The sequence below is a fragment of the Sprattus sprattus genome, assembly GCF_963457725.1.
Source record: "Sprattus sprattus genome assembly, chromosome: 2".
Taxonomy (NCBI): domain Eukaryota; kingdom Metazoa; phylum Chordata; class Actinopteri; order Clupeiformes; family Clupeidae; genus Sprattus; species Sprattus sprattus.
Window position 1 is genome coordinate 56,494,314 of NC_137921.1, and position 20,581 is coordinate 56,514,894.

Below are 20,581 nucleotides of genomic sequence, written 5' to 3' on the forward strand. Positions count from 1 at the left end.
TAGCAGTTACGTCTGTTACGTCTCTGTCAGTTAGAAGAACATTGAACAAGAACATTTTGAATGCTTAAACATTCAGTGAATAGCCAAGCATCGGGTATGTAAGAACACCATCTTCTGTCATGCCTTTCAGTTTTAAGATATGATAGCAAATGCAATAGAGCCATGGTGAGATTTCAAATAGGTGGCACTAGTCTGATTAAATATATTTGGACTGGATACTTAAAACTGGCTAAAACAAGAAGGGTTGAAATCCTTGCTACATTACAGGCATGAATAATGTACTGATTAGCAGTGACTTTGGCATGCCTTTCATGCTTCTTCCATGGACAGAGAAAAAAACGTGAGAAGAGAGTGAGTCCTTCTCCTGGCCCTATCTCCTTCAGCTCACCTTCCTCCATTTTCTCTACGCAATCCCATTTATCAGAGGGATCTTCAACTTTGTAGAGTAATATAAAAGGAAAATCTTACATTGTAATTGTGATTTATTGTGAGGGAAATAATCTTTAAAAACATTCCATGTTTACATGACCCAATGATGTCCCTTAGGGAAAGAGGCAGATAAAAGCATCTTTGATAATGTTCTGAGGAATTGTGTTCACATGACTATGCCATGAACTGCTTCATCACCGATACCTTATAATCACAGTGAACACGAGTCGACCTTTCATTTGGGGCTCAACCATAAGCCAATGTCAAAGAACAAGGGGTCAAAGGACATCAATAACAGTGGCTGTTTTGTTTTCAAATACATTGTAACCTCCTGCCTCATTAATAAAAGCTAGCTCTACAACTGATCAGCTCTTATCAACTGATACATTGAATACATTCTATTAAGGTAGGTATTATGAATTAATATACAATGTTTATATTACAGGCCCAGAATCTAAATGTGATACAGCTTACTATTCCATTATATTACCAAGTTAAGCTAAAAAGGTGTTCACATACTAAACAATCATGGCTCTATGCTACTCTAAACCTTTTCATGGTCAGCATTAATTGAAATACCCTGCCAGTCACCTTCACTGCCTAACTTAACATTTATTACTTCGGTCCACATTCATCAATCTAACTGCCTTACTCCTTTAAACAAAATCACAGAACTGTTTTACAGATAGAACATTAAAGGCAAGAGACTTTAAATATAATGAAAATAAATATGACTTTCAAAATCACATTAGTTTAATAACATCTTGTTTATTCATTTAGTTTGGCCTAATAGCTTCTAACCCAAAGGAAGTTCAATCAAAATTAAGGAAATGTGGAACCATTTTAAATGGCCTTGTCATCTTTACACTCAATCACCTAATTACTGTTTGGTTCAGCTTTACCGCACTCGATGCCTTTATCTCATTAGTCTTGCAACAACAATACAAAAATGTCAGGTAAGACCAATTTTGTATCTGTAGCACTTGAACAACTACCCTAACCATATTGTGAGGGGTTCCCCTTGGGGGTTAATTTAATGGTAATTACTCACATGGTAAGCATCACATCAAAGTCATGCAGGTCATTAAAAAATAAAATCAGTGTTAAAAATCACATTAACACCAAACTATCCATTCCCACACTCAGTTTTGAGGCACCTTTCAAACTGCCCTGAATTTTCAAAGTACAATTCAATGTACAAACGTATCGACAATTCAATTATAATCATGAAGATATGTACTTACCTTATATTGTAATGGTGCTTGCCCAAGCTTCATTATTGCTATTTTGTTTGTGAGATTCCGTGAGGCCTTGGCTTTGGTCAGGTCCTTCATGCTGCCATACTGTACATCCACAACCTCTGCCTGAATAGACCACAGGAAAGGAGAGACTTCAGACCAGACCTTCCTAGAGACACCCAGCCTTTAATCAAGTTGGATTAGATGATTCATTGTGCTTATCATTGAGATCAAAATATCCTAATAGTTCTTGTTTTGTAAATGGTGAGACCAAAGGTCTAATAATTTAGGGAATACACATCTTCTAGTGTCCATGGGCACTGATGTGAAAGTTACTGAAAAGTCATTGCAAGTTCAGAAGAGAAGAGAAGGCTATTTAAGGGCCCCGGTACACAGCAGGAAATCAGTTGCAGTATTGTACCTGGGCTCCAATTCATTTTTCATAAGACCTGGGGGCAAATTGAATGTGATGGCAGTGTGAGGAGAGCCCATCTCGTTTGCATCCAGTGAGCAGGGGAATTGTAGATTTATCACCATTGTCAGTATCCGCATCATAAAAGTGCTCTGTTAAACTCCCTCGAACAGAGACAGAATTGGAAAACGACAGGATTAGCTCTTTGAGGGTTTTTTTTTTCTTTCTTTTTCACTGCCAGTGAGAGGGATAAGGTTTTGCAGCAACATAGTCATTTGCTATCCAGAATGCATTTTGTCCATTCAACAAAATCATTCACCGACTTTCTCGGCTGTTCAAAAAATTAGATGTGTCCTCTGATTGAGGTATTGTACAAACAATGCCGCTTAATTATATGTTCTTTAGGGAAGCACATAAAATAACAGCTCATTCACAATATTGTGGGGATGAACGAGGAGGAGGAGAGACAGAGAATGTTTTGAATATGTACAGTATACGTTTTGTCATGATTACACATGTATATAAAATGCATCATACAGAAACACAAGAAAAAAACAAATGTAGAGAACAGAACACATCCACACACACACACACACACACACACACACACACACACACACACACACACACACACACACACACACACACACACACACACACACACACACACACACACACACACACACACACACACACACACACACTTACACACATAGACACACCTTAAAGTGCCCAGGTTTCAACCCAGAGTAATTCCTTTCACACTTTATTTATAATTGTTCACGAAGGAATGCTATTACATGAACCTAGGAGCTGTGTGATGCACATGCCCAATAATCCCCATCCAGGTAGGCTGAGGTGATGCTGGTGAGTGGAGGGGACCAATCAGGGCGTCCCGTGGTGAGACGCGGGGACGTGAGGACAGGGCTGGCAGGCTGTCCACACACGCTTTACCCTGGATCGCTAAATTACCCAACATATTTATCCCTCCACAATGCAGCTTTTCATTTCGACCGAGGCTGTCAGGGGCCTGCTTTGGCACGGGCTCGTGTGTTTAAGTGCCATTATGTGGGAGTTAACACAATCACAGTCAGAAGGAGGCCGTTGGCTGGGCCGCTTGCTACCGCACAAGCGCGCATCTGATGAATAGGCATGCACATCTCCGAGGGCTGGCTGCACAGAAACAATGGCTAAGTAAAATGTATCTGTCTGTGGAAAATAAGATTAGCCTCAAATCAAAGGAGGTAAACAGATTAGAAACATTACATTTCAATGTGTTCCAAATTTCACTTTTTTAATACTCTCCAATGGCCTGTTAGCATTATCTGATCCTCTGAACAAAGAGGTGTGCATGTTAATTGTTCATCATTTCAAGCGTGATTACAAAAACAAAATTGTGTTTATGCGCAGTAAATTAAATTCCAGTGTGAAGAAAAGGCATTTAACAAGTATACACTACATTATTGGTGAAGGTGCTCTAAACCTACTTACATACAGACATACAAGACTTACTGTAGGTTAACAATTGTGATACAAAATAATAATTAACCAACACATGATACACACTCAAACCCCCAAAAGCAGATTGACAGTGACATTAAACTGCAGATCAACATTACATGTGACAGATGCAGATGATAGTCAGCAGTCTGAATGAGCTAATTCTATGTAAACACGGTCACTTTTCATCTGTACGGTCTTTAAACAGCTGTCCCAACAAAATATGTCACAATAACTGACACAAAAAACTAATAAACAGAAACTCCAATGGGAGCAAAGGTCAGTGTTCCATAAGTCATGTTGGTTCCCCCAGTCTTACGAAACATAAACATCTGTAAACACAAAATTAACTTCACCTTCTGGTCCCTCAATATTACAAACAAGAGACATAGTAAAACACACCTAGAGACTTTGTGGAGTGTAATGGGACAAACTCCTATGAGCCTATGAATATGTAGAACCTTTTCACCCATTCAGACTTGATATGGTGTGGTGAGCAACATTATAGACACCCCACAAAGATGGCTAACACTGAGGGACCAAGGAACTGTGACTGATTACCCTGACTACCCTGGGGAGTAAGGGGAATCTAGGAAGTATGACTGCCTTGTCAGATGAACTGAACCTTTGTGGACTTACAGAGGCTTTGGAAGAACAAGCAGGCAAGCTCCTCCACACATTAAAAATTACACTGTAAGGGAATGATTGCTTCACATTAAGTAGTACTGAAATAACCTTGAGAACAGGGAATTTATTAACCTTGTTTAATTATATTCCATTTAATTAAAAGGGAGAAAAAACACCCACACAAGGTGAGTTAACAGCGGAGGAGCAATGCAAATACAAGAATGTTGAACAGTTTGAGAAATGAAAGAAGACAGTTACAAGGGACAATTTAACATTGAGTGTTGCTGTAATAAAATCCATCCAAAGGGGCTACATTTAATAAGAATAATGAACTGAAAATCTGAGCTGCAAGGCCAATCCAGTGTACTCTTTTTTGTCTGAAGCAAGAACATCATGTTGGAGTATGGCACATAGGGATCATTACGGGGGCCAGGAGATACTGGGCACCAAGTGTCACTCTTAACCCTCTGGGGACTAGGGCCTGATAGACTTGTTTAGGTAGTCTGACATGCCTTCATGTTTTTGTATATTTCCTCGAAAACATTGACGCACACGTGGCATATATGTTTAAGATTAAAGGTTTCTGGGGATGTTATGACTCTAGGACAAAAACTCGCTGAGCTTTAAAGGCATATTGACAACACGAACATGTAACAGGGTTAACAGGTAGACTTAACTGGTTTGCCATTAGAATTAGTTCTGCCATTAAAATGTCACTGTCTTCCTATGAAGACGTGACACTGGAGAATGTAGCCTGCTCTTTGTTATGTAATATCAGAGATATAAGAGTGAAGAATGCTTCATCAAAAATCTTTGCAAAAATATTTGTATTTTTGCCTTGGGTTTTTTCTGTAGAAATGCTAGAAAATATCAGACATGTGGCAGTACAGTGGTTCTTTGCATGCTAGTCATTGAATAAATACAAAATTATCATTTAAACTGCTAAAAACTAAAAAAATCTAAAACTAAAAATGTGTCAATAAGAGAGGCCATGGGAAGCTCTCCCTGCACTAAATGTGTGATTGTAATACGCTTTACTATTGGTCATACGTTACCATTGGCAGTGGCACCTTTAAATTGAGTGGACTTGAGTGAAGTACAGCGGCATCACTGTTTTAGTCGTCATTAACAGCTCACATTATTGGACAAATTATTGTAACAGCTTCATTTTCACAGGTCCAGCTCAGTGACACTCATATCACGTCTGCAGTCTTGCCCTGTGTGGGTGTGTGGATGGAGCAGTGAATTGTGGGTTGTTGCTGATATGTACACCGTCTACATCCTGCATTTTGTCTTCTCTGATCAGCACGTAACGTCTGCTGTGTCTGGAGAACTGCCTTGGGTTGAGTAAAGGTGAAAACCATTTTTTTTCTCTTCAGAATTATACATTTAGAGATAATGAAGTTAATTTGGCAACAAGATTGTATATTCTGCCCTTTCACTACACAAAAGGCCCTCCAATTTCCTCTAATGAAAATTAAGTCCGTAGTTAATGTCTCGACAATTTAATTCTAAATAATGCTGTCAGTTTCAGACTAATTTAGAACCCAGCAGTTTTAACTTTTTAATTTGTTGCTTGTTTGAGGAGATTCAATTAACTGTCACACTGGGGGAAATGTATCCCATTTAAATTTGTACATCATTTGGAAAATAGTCTCCAAGCATTTGATTTTTTGATTTAAATAAGATAGAGGATGCATATCAAGGTGGTACAAAAATTACATTAATTTAGGTTAAATTATAGGTATACAAACCAGAATGATTTAAATGAAAAGTGATGTGTTTCCTTTTGTAAATGAAAATCATTCAATTTCACAAAACGGCTTAAGGTACTATGTTCTGCTTCTACATCTAAACATTAGGACCTTCATTCTGAGTGTCCTTTTCTGAGGGGGAGCTAATCCAAAATTCATGTCTGGACATGTCACACGTGTCTCAGTTTTCCCACGACATGCACTAAATCTTTAACAAACTCCGTAGATGAGTAGAGTGGAAGTGAATTGCTCACTGACCCCGGTGTCACTGTGGCTAGACGAGGGGATCCAATGTGTCCCACACACAGCACATTAAAAATGGACTCGGCCAGCATTCCATCAATCAAGATAGCCATGTTTGCTTGTTTTCCCTTTCCCTCACTTGCTTTTTTTTTTTTTTGCCTGTAACTGATTTTGAGATATTGCAAATGGTGTTTAATTCAAAGGCGCAAACAGAGAAGCATATGAAAACAGCTCGGTGATGGATGACTTTGACCCTTCTTCTAGGGGACAGACTTCAAAGGACTAACTCTAGGCAACTACGCATTTTGAGAAAAGCAAGTTTCTCTCTCTCTCTCTCTCTCTCTCCCTCCTGCTCTCTCTTCCCGCCATCACTTTAGGTTGCTGGTCTAACTTGAAGGGGGGAATAGCGATACATCTTCTTTTGACACTCGCAGTCCTCTCTGGAGACAGGACGCATAACCTCTAAAAATAGCTTGAGAATATTGCATAGGCCCCGTGAAACAGGGGCTGCCTTGCATAATGGTTTAAATTAACCTTCACAGTGGAGGACACAGCCTGTGCCTACACATCATAAATACTGAGATTCCCTTCCCTGATTGAAGAAAACACTTGCAATTGTCTTTGCCCGTGGGGGGTGAGGGGGAAATTGTCTGTTGAAACACGTACCTCCAGACTTCCCACGGCAGAGTAGGCAGCAAAGGAAGGGTACGGGTCTGTTGCTGGAGGTGGACTTGCGGCACCACACTCCTCTCCGTTGGGCAGAAAACACTGATCGTTGTGCTTGTCAATGATGGAACTAGGGGAGGGGCCGGCGTGGCTGAGGAGAACAGTGTGATTGGATAGCTGGACGTCCCTCAGACCCAAATCTCTCCACCTCTGCAGAAGATGTGACACTCTGGACAACTCACTTTGTTCTGACAATGAGCTAAAGCTCCTGTTGAAAAGAGAGAGAGAGAGAAAGAAAGAGAGAGAGCATGTACCAGCATTAGTGACATATCAGTGATAGCTGTGATGGGTTATGTTCATAAGTCACTTATACTTTAATCCTATAACTATGAATATCACATGAAACTTTCTTATGTTACCTTGGAGAAACGGCTAAGAAATGTTGATAGGTGACACTGTAGTTCATGCTTTACTTAGTAGAACTCAAAAACAAAAGTTGAGTTTCTGTTCAGTTGTGTTGACATATTAGTATAATGAGTATCAAAACAATGACATTAAATCAAATGTTTTCAATATCAGTAGGCAAATTAACTAATGCTTTGTAATAAGAACTAGACCTGCAGATAGGTAGCATTTGTATTGCTATAAGCAAAACACTAATATCTTTACTAGTATTCATAGGGAAGAGATGTTTGCTATCGGCTATAGTATCACATAGTAACACATGCTTGTAAAATAATAATTTTGCACTGATTTATTATACAGCTAATGCCAAGGTCTCTGGAGAAGAGGTCCAGCATATGTTCAAAATGGTTAGGTGATCTGTCCAGTCGGCAGAAATGTTTTTCACTGATAAAATGCCACATGGGAAAGGAGGGGATTCACAGACTTGAGCACAATGAATGCTGGGAATGCTAGACCTTTGGAGCATATAAAGGAAGTTTAGCAGCTGTAACTTGTAGAAGCAGACCCTTTAGGTGATCATGAACCAAGAAGAACAGCTAGAACACTGAGGGTGAGGCGGCAGAACTCCTGGGTCAATGAGGAGCAAGAGATTTCTGTGCAACTTGGAAAAGTGTTACTTGAGGCGCACAACCTTGTGACCACAGTACCCGTTTCTCCTACTTAATTTCATTAAAAAACTCAGGGGTTTCTTTTTTACAGAGAATAACACTTTCATCTTCCTTTAGAAAGGGATCTTTCATCTACTGAAGTGTACCATCTCTTTTTTGTCTGGAAATCATTTTTGCAAAGTATAACAGCGAGTTATGTGCACTGTGCATTTGTGCACTGTACGCTTCCCAAACATCTTTCAAAATACCCATTGAATAAACCATTATCCATGGCTTTATTTATGCATTTGTGAACTGATTTGCATGCATTATCAAGAGGGATCATTTGACAGTAAACATGTTCATGAAGAGGTAAATGTATGCAATTTCAGGAAAGCCTCCACGAGGGAAAACTGGTTTACTTAGGTTGCCTTCTGTAGTATCTCTCTATTTGTTTGAGCAGTATCTTCACATGTGGCCTGGCAAATTCAGTAGCTGTCTAATTTGTGGGTCAAACAGAATTTAGACCAGCTGTAGTTTCCATCGTAGAGAAGGAAAAGCCAAGGGCAGAAGGAAATTAGTGACTGAAATCAAATTTAGTTTGTTTGGGAGAGTTCCCCTCCTCCAAAGCTATCTGTGTGGTTGTTTATATCCCAACATCTAGGAGGTATTTAGTGTGACCCATATTTAATGGTAGTGGAAACACATACCAGTGCACCATCTAAAGGAGCCTGACAAAAGGCATGGCTGCCCATATCCCTTGAAATCTCTACTACAAAATAAAACTAGGACCCCAGTCAGCAAAGCTTTGATGGATTTGTAAGGGGCTAATCATCATTAGGCTAATTACAGGATTGTTGACTTTGGAGTTAACATGCTTATTCCATGAAGGCTTTGTGTGGTCTGCTGATTATAATACAGCAAACTTTCTGCCAAAGCCAGGGACCAAAATCCTGCCCACCACAATTATGTATTTAGCACAGATCTCCATATCCTTAATAATCAATACAGCCATTCATCTCCCAACTCATGCATGCTTAAATGTAGAGTATTATACAGAGTTGATGCAGGAAGACCATTTTCAGAGATATAAAGCACCCTTAGGTTTGGAGAGTTCAAGCTGAAGGTATTCGCCACCTCCAAGCATGGTTTCATCCTGGGTTCAAGAGGTCTTTCATAAGCTGGTATTCCGCCAAGAAAGCAGGCAGCGCTTCATGCATATTTCAGCTCACTTAAAGGTGCTGTGGCTCAGATATATGTCGGCCTGTTCTCATTGCTTACAGAGCTGGGTTTCTGAGAGTCCCCTCTACTTGATTAGCCCAGTTGCTAATTACAAGTGTGTGATGTGGGGCTGTGCACCAAAAGTCACAGGCATCAGAGTAGGAGACCATGCGTGGAGTTCTCAGGAGCATCCCTCTTGGCTATGCATGGGTGCCTCCGTAATCTAATTAAAGTACTGCCACGCATGGCCAACCAGCCTGATTCTTTCTCTGTCTCAGGAAATGTGACCTTAATCAACTGAGACTGCTCTGTAAAAAAACACAGAGACGACAAACACTCAAATAATAAAAGCTTAATTCCATTTTTTATCTCTTTTATCTATGTTCTGAAGGGGTTTAGATTTTAGAAAATGTTCGAGAAGGTCAAGGTAAGGAGTTGTTGACAATTTGATTTTCAAATAGTTCATATTATAGATATAGCTCATCCTTGTCTTGCTATGCTGAGCACACATCTAACTAAAGCGTTGGAACGAATTTGCCATAGATGATGTGGGGGCTCTTTGTTCCTGATAACTTTGTTGGCAGAAAGTCAGGGCCTCCTTGTGGGGCTGTGTTCCTTTTGAAAAATGAAATGTAGCACTGTAATTGAATTCCCTTTTCTCTTCTGGATGAAAAGAGATAAAGAAATCATTTGAGATCAGACAGTCAATTAATTAGTTCACAAATAAATGACCCCTGAAAGAGCATACCCTTTAAAAAGCATAAAAGGTGGAATATAAAAATGGAATACCAACACAGAAGCTTCCCTCATTGCCCGACATGGTACGAAACGATTTGCAGCATCGTTGCACCATACTGTAACACACCACTCCTCATTTCACTAGAAGACACCCCTTAAGGTGCTCTGCTTGGTGATGTGTCGAGTCAGTGAGATTTCATCACCGAACTGTCAGGCAAGGTGGGGGACAGTGGAGGGACCCAGAGGGGACAAGGGGGCCTCCCGTCAGGGGCTCTCGGCCTTAAAGAGACTGGTACTGACAGACTGAAGGGAGAGTCGGGGGGCTGAGACAGAAACTCGTCATTATGCACAGGGGCTCTCAAAGTCAGGGTGATTCACAGGACTCAGGCCATTGTGGAGCGCTGCAGGGTGCCACTCCCGACAGCTTGGCTGGCTGATTGATGTCTCCTCCTTGAGAACTGAGCTGAGAATCTCTCACACACAGTCAAAGACATACACACATATACATGAGCCATATATGCCCATACACACACACACACACACACACACACACACACATACAAATACCTACACACTCACAATAAATCGTATATGCACAGATATGCATATTTGCTCTCTTTCTCTCTCTCTCCCTCACTCACACACACACACACACACATGCACATACATGGACGCCTTTTGCTGGCTGATACCAAGTTAAGCCTTGGGGACTCCAAAATGGCAGAAAGCGAGCTTAGCGCCATCTGTTACAGGACTAGAAATATAGATATCATATGATGATAGATAGCTGTGTGAGTGGAAAGAGTGGGAATCAGTGTGCTTTCGGGCACATTCTTCCACATAACTAATGGCACACTATTTTCTTTTTAGAGGTTCGATGTTTTTACTACTGCATGCATAGCCTAGCCCTACTAAGTAATAACATTAGGATTTTGGTGCCCCCTAGGGTTGTCCTGTACCAGGTGTCATATGTGTAATGTCGCAGTGGGTTAAATCAGCAATACATGGTAAAAATAACAAAAGTATAACAATACAGCATTACAGTGAGAGGAGGAGGAGATAATATCAATTCCCTGGTCTTTTTATTGGCATTATGTGGTCGTAATTAAATGCTGTTGAATGTTTGTGATTGACAGGTAGTGTATCTTTCTCTGCCGTGGAAGTGGTCAGTGGATGCAGCACAGGGGGAGGCCCTAGCACTTGATAGGAGCAGTTGTCTGGCTGTCTATTGACCTGTGGAAGAATACTATTATGGATAGATAATACCAGCAGCACTGAATCCTGCTCTTTAGAGAAGGGCCTACCCCTTGACTTCAATCTGTTCCGTGTCCCCAAAGAGGCCTCTCTGTCTGAGGCCTGACAAAGGCAGAGATGGCAGATATCTGTGGAGCCTTACGTCCACTCAATGGGAAAGAAAATAACAAATGACCTTGATGTCCTTCACAGTTCAATGATCAACATATGGACTCACAATATTTCATAAAATGGTAAAGGTACTCAACCTTTGCTTAAGATTAGAGCATATTGTGATACCCAACATAAATGTTAATTTTCATACTATACTGCCTAAACATTGAAGACAGGTAATTTTCATACTATACTGCCTAAACATTAAAGACCATTGGAGAAAAGTAGAAAAGTTTGTTCTACTCAAGTACAAATGTGCAATAGGCTATTCATTAGTGTGCTTGCCCGAAGGGAAGCACAGTATTGTTATCGTCAAGTTTTCTTTATTTATTTATTAGTGTGCTTGCCCGAAGGGAAGCACAGTATTGTTATCGTCAAGTTTTCTTTATTTATTTATTTATTCCGTACGTTTTTCTTGCAGCTAACTACTCCTCGCCCGATTGAGCTAGAGACGCCATTCAAACACCAAAACGTCCAGCCCGATCCGGTGCAAGCTGCTATGACTTTTCGTGGCGGTACTCCTTGTCACTCCTTTTTTATTCCATTTTTTCATCCCCTTTTTCTCTCATTGACTAACATGGGGAAGGTTGAGCCATTGTGACGTCACCCGCTCTATCAGTCGTTCTCCATTCAACTGTAGGAATATTAGAGACACCTTCCAGGGCTCTACAGTGCGAGTATTTCACTCGCATAAATAGGTACGTGCAAACTTGAAAAATAATTTACAAGCACAGTGTGCGAGTGACAGACAGTTGTCAATACGGCGCCAAAAAGTGAAGCATTCCATTGATTTCACATGGAAACAACTGACAGGGTCGCGACTCCAGGGTTTTCGACGGGACCTGCGACGGGACCAACAGCAGCAGCAGCATAATCATCATCTGGATTTACTGACATTTTCGGTATATATAAACACATAATATCAATTGGTAACTGGTGTGTTGTATCCTGTTTATGTCTGATACTTTATAAACATTTATGTTTTACGTTAACTTATTACACTAGGCAGCAGTATTGTGAAGTAGAGCTAGAAATGGCTTTGCTAGCTCCCATATTGTAGCTCACACCAGCAACTGCTCAATTTAGGACAGAAAGGAGTTTGGTAAATTAGCTTGTAACTGTCAATGATAACTCGTTATTAGAATATATTAGCCAACGTTAAGTTGACTTCAAAGGGGCAGTCGAGTGTTTAGGTTGTGTCAGCTAGCTTGGAAAGCTAGCTAATAATTTTTGATTGAAGCTTCACGTTAGCCTCTGTCAACGTTTAGCTAGCTAACGTTAGCTAACTATGAGGTAGCATATCCCAAGTAACTTGTTGTGACCGATAGCGTGAGTTAACATTAACCCGTGTCCTGGGAGTAATGATTCATGAGAGACCTTGAATCATTAGGTTAACTGAAAAACGTTTGAGGATGTACACACAGCGTAGCTGTTGTAGTGTGCTCAGTTTTCGAAAACTAGACTGAAACTAAGAAGGATAACTATGACTAAATGTGACTAAAACTAATATGCACTGAATCTAAAATAGCTGCTGAATCTAAAATAGCTGCCAAAATGAACACTGAGATGTATTAATTTTGGCAGCTATTTTAGATTCAGTCTTAAGACAAAAATGCATATTAGTTTTAGTCACATTTAGTCATAGTTATCCTTCTTAGTTTCAGAAGAGGTTTTTCATGGTTGCTAGCTCTAATCAGATGTACTATAGGCTTATAAGAGAAGACTAACTTTTTATGCCAACGAACACCAATAACTAGAACTAATTTGACAGACTATAAACCAATGTGATACACGTGCTCTCTAGCTATACAGTAAAAGTGTTGCTTACGTTTGATACTAGACCTACAGTCTAACTCTAACTGCATTAAGTCTAACATATAGGCCTATCTTACAATAAACTTTAAAGTAAAGCTGGCTATGTAACCGCATTCATTCCAATATTGTTGCAGAGATGTTTCCTTTTACCAAGATAACAATTTCAACAATTCACTTAGCTCAGTAAGTCAGTATAACGAGACTCTGGAACTATTAGGCTATGACCAAATGTAACACACTAGACCCTTTCACAATAAACAAGCAAACAAACAAACAAAAACAGAACAACAAAGATACCCTCATATGTCTAAACGTCAGTGGAGCCAAAATATAATGGTTGAGCTTGGTTGCTTGCTAAAATATATTGGAAGAAGGCCCCACTACACTGATTGAGTAGATGTAATGTTAATTCATTGGCACTTGTTCTCTCTGTCACAGAGCAAGCACACTCTCGCAGTTCGTTCACGAAACGCATTCTAGTTTATTAGTGTGCTTGCCCGAAGGGAAGCACAGTATTGTTATCGTCAAGTTTTCTTTATTTATTTATTCCGTACGTTTTTCTTGCAGCTAACTACTCCTCGCCCGATTGAGCTAGAGACGCCATTCAAACACCAAAACGTCCGGCCCGATCCGGTGCAAGCTGCTATGACTTTTCGTGGCGATACTCTTTGCCACTCCTTTTTTATTCCTTTTTTTCATCCCCTTTTTCTCTCATTGACTAACATGGGGAAGGTTGAGCCATTGTGACGTCACCCGCTCTATCAGTCCTCTCCATTCAACTGTAGGAATATTAAGAGACACCTTCCAGGGCTCTCAGTGCGAGTATTTCACTCGAATAAATAGGTACGTGCAAACTTGAAAAATAATTTACAAGCACAGTGTGCGAGTGACAGACAGTTGTCAATACGGCGCCAAAAAGTGAAGCATTCCATTGATTTCACATGGAAACAAGTGACAGGGTCGCGACTCCAGGGTTTTCGACGGGAGCAGCAGCAGCATAATCATCATCTGGATTTACTGACATTTTCGGTATATATAAACACATAATATCAATTGGTAACTGGTGTGTTGTATCCTGTTTATGTCTGATACTTTATAAACATTTATGTTTTACGTTAACTTATTACACTAGGCAGCAGTATTGTGAAGTAGAGCTAGAAATGGCTTTGCTAGCTCCCATATTGTAGCTCACACCAGCAACTGCTCAATTTAGGACAGAAAGGAGTTTGGTAAATTAGCTTGTAACTGTCAATGATAACTAGTTATTAGAATATATTAGCCAACGTTAAGTTGACTTCAAAGGGGCAGTCGAGTGTTTAGGTTGTGTCAGCTAGCTTGGAAAGCTAGCTAATAATTTTTGATTGAAGCTTCACGTTAGCCTCTGTAAACGTTTAGCTAGCTAACGTTAGCTAACTATGAGGTAGCATATCCCAAGTAACTTGTTGTGACCGATAGCGTGAGTTAACATTAACCCGTGTCCTGGGAGTAATGATTCATGAGAGACCTTGAATCATTAGGTTAACTGAAAAACGTTTGAGGATGTACACACAGCGTAGCTGTTGTAGTGTGCTCAGTTTTCGAAAACTAGACTGAAACTAAGAAGGATAACTATGACTAAATGTGACTAAAACTAATATGCACTGAATCTAAAATAGCTGCCAAAATGAACACTGAGATGTATTAATTTTGGCAGCTATTTTAGATTCAGTCTTAAGACAAAAATGCATATTAGTTTTAGTCACATTTAGTCATAGTTATCCTTCTTAGTTTCAGAAGAGGTTTTTCATGGTTGCTAGCTCTAATCAGATGTACTATAGGCTTATAAGAGAAGACTAACTTTTTATGCCAACGAACACCAATAACTAGAACTAATTTGACAGACTATAAACCAATGTGATACACGTGCTCTCTAGCTATACAGTAAAAGTGTTGCTTACGTTTGATACTAGACCTACAGTCTAACTCTAACTGCATTAAGTCTAACATATAGGCCTATCTTACAATAAACTTTAAGTAAAGCTGGCTATGTAACTGCATTCATTCCAATATTGTTGCAGAGATGTTTCCTTTTACCAAGATAGCAATTTCAACAATTCACTTAGCTCAGTAAGTCAGTATAACGAAACTCTGAGATACCCTCATATGTCTAACGTCAGTGGAGCCAAAATATAATGGTTGAGCTTGGTTGCTTGCTAAAATATATTGGAAGAAGGCCCCACTACACTGATTGAGTAGATGTAAATACATGTTAATTCATAGGCACTTGTTCTCTCTGTCACAGAGCAAGCACACTCTCGCAGTTCGTTCACGAAACGCATTCTAGTTTATTCCGTACGTTTTTCTTGCAGCTAACTACTCCTCGCCCGATTGAGCTAGAGACGCCATTCAAACACCAAAACGTCCGGCCCGATCCGGTGCAAGCTGCTATGACTTTTCGTGGCGGTACCCCATGCCACTCCTTTTTTATCCCTCTTTTTCATCCCCTTTTTTCTCCATAGACTTGCATGGCAGAGGTCTCTGCCATTATGACGTCATAATAGGGTCATTAAACTGGCTTGCAGCTGTGCTTCTCACTGACACCTCCGCTCGCCAAATCCAAGGAACCGCATTTTCTCTGTCCCTCTCAATTCAACTTTGAAAAAGAATAAGAGGAACCGTATTTCTCTGTCCCTCTCAATTCAACTTTGAGAAAGAATAAGAGTAACTACAGTTTCTAACCCAGCTACCGTATTTCCACTTCGTTAAGGTGAGTTGAATGGCAGCATTTTCAGTGTAGGCCTACTGACTGAAATTTTAATGGAAACTGATAGTTAGCCGTAGCAGCTAACATATAAATTAACGTTACGTTAACGTTGGAGACGACATTTTCCGTAATTCAAGTTGTGAAGTAAACCTTTGAAGTAATTCATGAATTTAGTTGTGTGGATATAGTGACCTAAGGCTTGTATTCCCACTACGGTAACGTTAGCTGTGTTAAGCAGAGCTATCCTAGCTGTGTTAAGCAGCTGTAACATCTGAGTACGGGGCTAAAGGCTAACTAACACTACGTAACGGGAGTATCCACTGGCAGTTTCAGCTAGCCGTAACGGGGGATCATTTTCCTTAATTCAAGTTGTTAAGTAAACCTGTGAAGTAATTCATGAATTTAGTTGTGTGGTCAAGTGAGCTAAGGCTTGTATTCCTACTACGGTAACGTGAGTTATCCTAGCTGTGCGGGGCTATGCAAAGGTTGCTTATACTGAAAGAATGGTTAACTTGTTGTGGCCGATAGCGTGAGTTAACATTAACCCGTGTCCTGGGAGTAATGATTCATGAGAGACCTTGAATCATTAGGTTAACTGAAAAACGTTTGAGGATGTAGCTGTTGTAGTGTGCTCAGTTTTCGAAAACTAGACTGAAACTAAGAAGGATAACTATGACTAAATGTGACTAAAACTAATATGCACTGAATCTAAAATAGCTGCTGAATCTAAAATAGCTGCCAAAATGAACACTGAGATGTATTAATTTTGGCAGCTATTTTAGATTCAGTCTTAAGACAAAAATGCATATTAGTTTTAGTCACATTTAGTCATAGTTATCCTTCTTAGTTTCAGAAGAGGTTTTTCATGGTTGCTAGCTCTAATCAGATGTACTATAGGCTTATAAGAGAAGACTAACTTTTTATGCCAACGAACACCAATAACTAGAACTAATTTGACAGACTATAAACCAATGTGATACACGTGCTCTCTAGCTATACAGTAAAAGTGTTGCTTACGTTTGATACTAGACCTACAGTCTAACTCTAACTGCATTAAGTCTAACATATAGGCCTATCTTACAATAAACTTTAAGTAAAGCTGGCTATGTAACCGCATTCATTCCAATATTGTTACAGAGATGTTTCCTTTTACCAAGATAGCAATTTCAACAATTCACTTAGCTCAGTAAGTCAGTATAACGAAACTCTGAGATACCCTCATATGTCTAAACGTCAGTGGAGCCAAAATATAATGGTTGAGCTTGGTGGCTTGCTAAAATATATTGGAAGAAGGCCCCACTACACTGATTGAGTAGATGTAAATACATGTTAATTCATAGGCACTTGTTCTCTCTGTCACAGAGCAAGCACACTCTCGCAGTTCGTTCACGAAACGCATTCTAGTTTGTTTATTTATTTATTTATTCCGTACGTTTTTCTTGCAGCTAACTACTCCTCGCCCGATTGAGCTAGAGACGCCATTCAAACACCAAAACGTCCGGCCCGATCCGGTGCAAGCTGCTATGACTTTTCGTGGCGGTACTCCTTGTCACTCCTTTTTTATTCCATTTTTTCATCCCCTTTTTCTCTCATTGACTAACATGGGGAAGGTTGAGCCATTGTGACGTCACCCGCTCTATCAGTCGTTCTCCATTCAACTGTAGGAATATTAAGAGACACCTTCCAGGGCTCTACAGTGCGAGTATTTCACTCGCATAAATAGGTACGTGCAAACTTGAAAAATAATTTACAAGCACAGTGTGCAAGTGACAGACAGTTGTCAATACGGCGCCAAAAAGTGAAGCATTCCATTGATTTCACATGGAAACAACTGACAGGGTCGCGACTCCAGGGTTTTCGACGGGACCTGCGACGGGACCAACAGCAGCAGCAGCATAATCATCACCTGGATTTACTGACATTTTCGGTATATATAAACACATAATATCAATTGGTAACTGGTGTGTTGTATCCTGTTTATGTCTGATACTTTATAAACATTTATGTTTTACGTTAACTTATTACACTAGGCAGCAGTATTGTGAAGTAGAGCTAGAAATGGCTTTGCTAGCTCCCATATTGTAGCTCACACCAGCAACTGCTCAATTTAGGACAGAAAGGAGTTTGGTAAATTAGCTTGTAACTGTCAATGATAACTAGTTATTAGAATATATTAGCCAACGTTAAGTTGACTTCAAAGGGGCAGTCGAGTGTTTAGGTTGTGTCAGCTAGCTTGGAAAGCTAGCTAATAATTTTTGATTGAAGCTTCACGTTAGCCTCTGTAAACGTTTAGCTAGCTAACGTTAGCTAACTATGAGGTAGCATATCCCAAGTAACTTGTTGTGACCGATAGCGTGAGTTAACATTAACCCGTGTCCTGGGAGTAATGATTCATGAGAGACCTTGAATCATTAGGTTAACTGAAAAACGTTTGAGGATGTACACACAGCATAGCTGTTGTAGTGTGCTCAGTTTTCGAAAACTAGACTGAAACTAAGAAGGATAACTATGACTAAATGTGACTAAAACTAATATGCACTGAATCTAAAATAGCTGCCAAAATGAACACTGAGATGTATTAATTTTGGCAGCTATTTTAGATTCAGTCTTAAGACAAAAATGCATATTAGTTTTAGTCACATTTAGTCATAGTTATCCTTCTTAGTTTCAGAAGAGGTTTTTCATGGTTGCTAACTCTAATCAGATGTACTATAGGCTTATAAGAGAAGACTAACTTTTTATGCCAACGAACACCAATAACTAGAACTAATTTGACAGACTATAAACCAATGTGATACACGTGCTCTCTAGCTATACAGTAAAAGTGTTGCTTACGTTTGATACTAGACCTACAGTCTAACTGTAACTGCATTAAGTCTAACATATAGGCCTATCTTACAATAAACTTTAAGTAAAGCTGGCTGTTCCGCATTCATTCCAATATTGTTGCAGAGATGTTTCCTTTTACCAAGATAACAATTTCAACAATTCACTTAGCTCAGTAAGTCAGTATAACGAGACTCTGGAACTATCAGGCTATGACCAAATGTAACACACTAGACCCTTTCACAATAAACAAGCAAACAAACAAACAAAAACAGAACAACAAAGATACCCTCATATGTCTAAACGTCAGTGGAGCCAAAATATAATGGTTGAGCTTGGTTGCTTGCTAAAATATATTGGAAGAAGGCCCCACTACACTGATTGAGTAGATGTAAATACATGTTAATTCATTGGCACTTGTTCTCTCTGTCACAGAGCAAGCACACTCTCGCAGTTCGTTCACGAAACGCATTCTAGTTAGTGTGCTTGCCCGAAGGGAAGCACAGTATTGTTATCGTCAAGTTTTCTTTATTTATTTATTTATTCCGTACGTTTTTCTTGCAGCTAACTACTCCTCGCCCGATTGAGCTAGAGACGCCATTCAAACACCAAAACGTCCAGCCCGATCCGGTGCAAGCTGCTATGACTTTTCGTGGCGGTACTCCTTGTCACTCCTTTTTTATTCCATTTTTTCATCCCCTTTTTCTCTCATTGACTAACATGGGGAAGGTTGAGCCATTGTGACGTCACCCGCTCTATCAGTCGTTCTCCATTCAACTGTAGGAATATTAGAGACACCTTCCAGGGCTCTACAGTGCGAGTATTTCACTCGCATAAATAGGTACGTGCAAACTTGAAAAATAATTTACAAGCACAGTGTGCGAGTGACAGACAGTTGTCAATACGGCGCCAAAAAGTGAAGCATTCCATTGATTTCACATGGAAACAACTGACAGGGTCGCGACTCCAGGGTTTTCGACGGGACCTGCGACGGGACCAACAGCAGCAGCAGCATAATCATCATCTGGATTTACTGACATTTTCGGTATATATAAACACATAATATCAATTGGTAACTGGTGTGTTGTATCCTGTTTATGTCTGATACTTTATAAACATTTATGTTTTACGTTAACTTATTACACTAGGCAGCAGTATTGTGAAGTAGAGCTAGAAATGGCTTTGCTAGCTCCCATATTGTAGCTCACACCAGCAACTGCTCAATTTAGGACAGAAAGGAGTTTGGTAAATTAGCTTGTAACTGTCAATGATAACTCGTTATTAGAATATATTAGCCAACGTTAAGTTGACTTCAAAGGGGCAGTCGAGTGTTTAGGTTGTGTCAGCTAGCTTGGAAAGCTAGCTAATAATTTTTGATTGAAGCTTCACGTTAGCCTCTGTCAACGTTTAGCTAGCTAACGTTAGCTAACTATGAGGTAGCATATCCCAAGTAACTTGTTGTGACCGATAGCGTGAGTTAACATTAACCCGTGTCCTGGGAGTAATGATTCATGAGAGACCTTGAATCATTAGGTTAACTGAAAAACGTTTGAGGATGTACACACAGCGTAGCTGTTGTAGTGTGCTCAGTTTTCGAAAACTAGACTGAAACTAAGAAGGATAACTATGACTAAATGTGACTAAAACTAATATGCACTGAATCTAAAATAGCTGCCAAAATGAACACTGAGATGTATTAATTTTGGCAGCTATTTTAGATTCAGTCTTAAGACAAAAATGCATATTAGTTTTAGTCACATTTAGTCATAGTTATCCTTCTTAGTTTCAGAAGAGGTTTTTCATGGTTGCTAGCTCTAATCAGATGTACTATAGGCTTATAAGAGAAGACTAACTTTTTATGCCAACGAACACCAATAACTAGAACTAATTTGACAGACTATAAACCAATG

General features: G+C 39.7%; 1 protein-coding gene across 1 annotated transcript in view; it reads right to left on the reverse strand.

Annotated features, from left to right (window-relative positions):
• naaladl2 (N-acetylated alpha-linked acidic dipeptidase like 2) overlaps positions 1-20,581 on the reverse strand; it is a gene marked incomplete at both ends in the record, with an annotated part of 178,577 nt that overhangs the window by 117,006 nt on the left and 40,990 nt on the right. The window contains 2 exons of the mRNA XM_080832749.1: positions 1,674-1,793; positions 6,870-7,137. Of these exons, the coding sequence (XP_080688875.1) occupies positions 1,674-1,793; positions 6,870-7,137 (388 nt within the window). The remainder of the gene's footprint in view (positions 1-1,673; positions 1,794-6,869; positions 7,138-20,581) is intronic.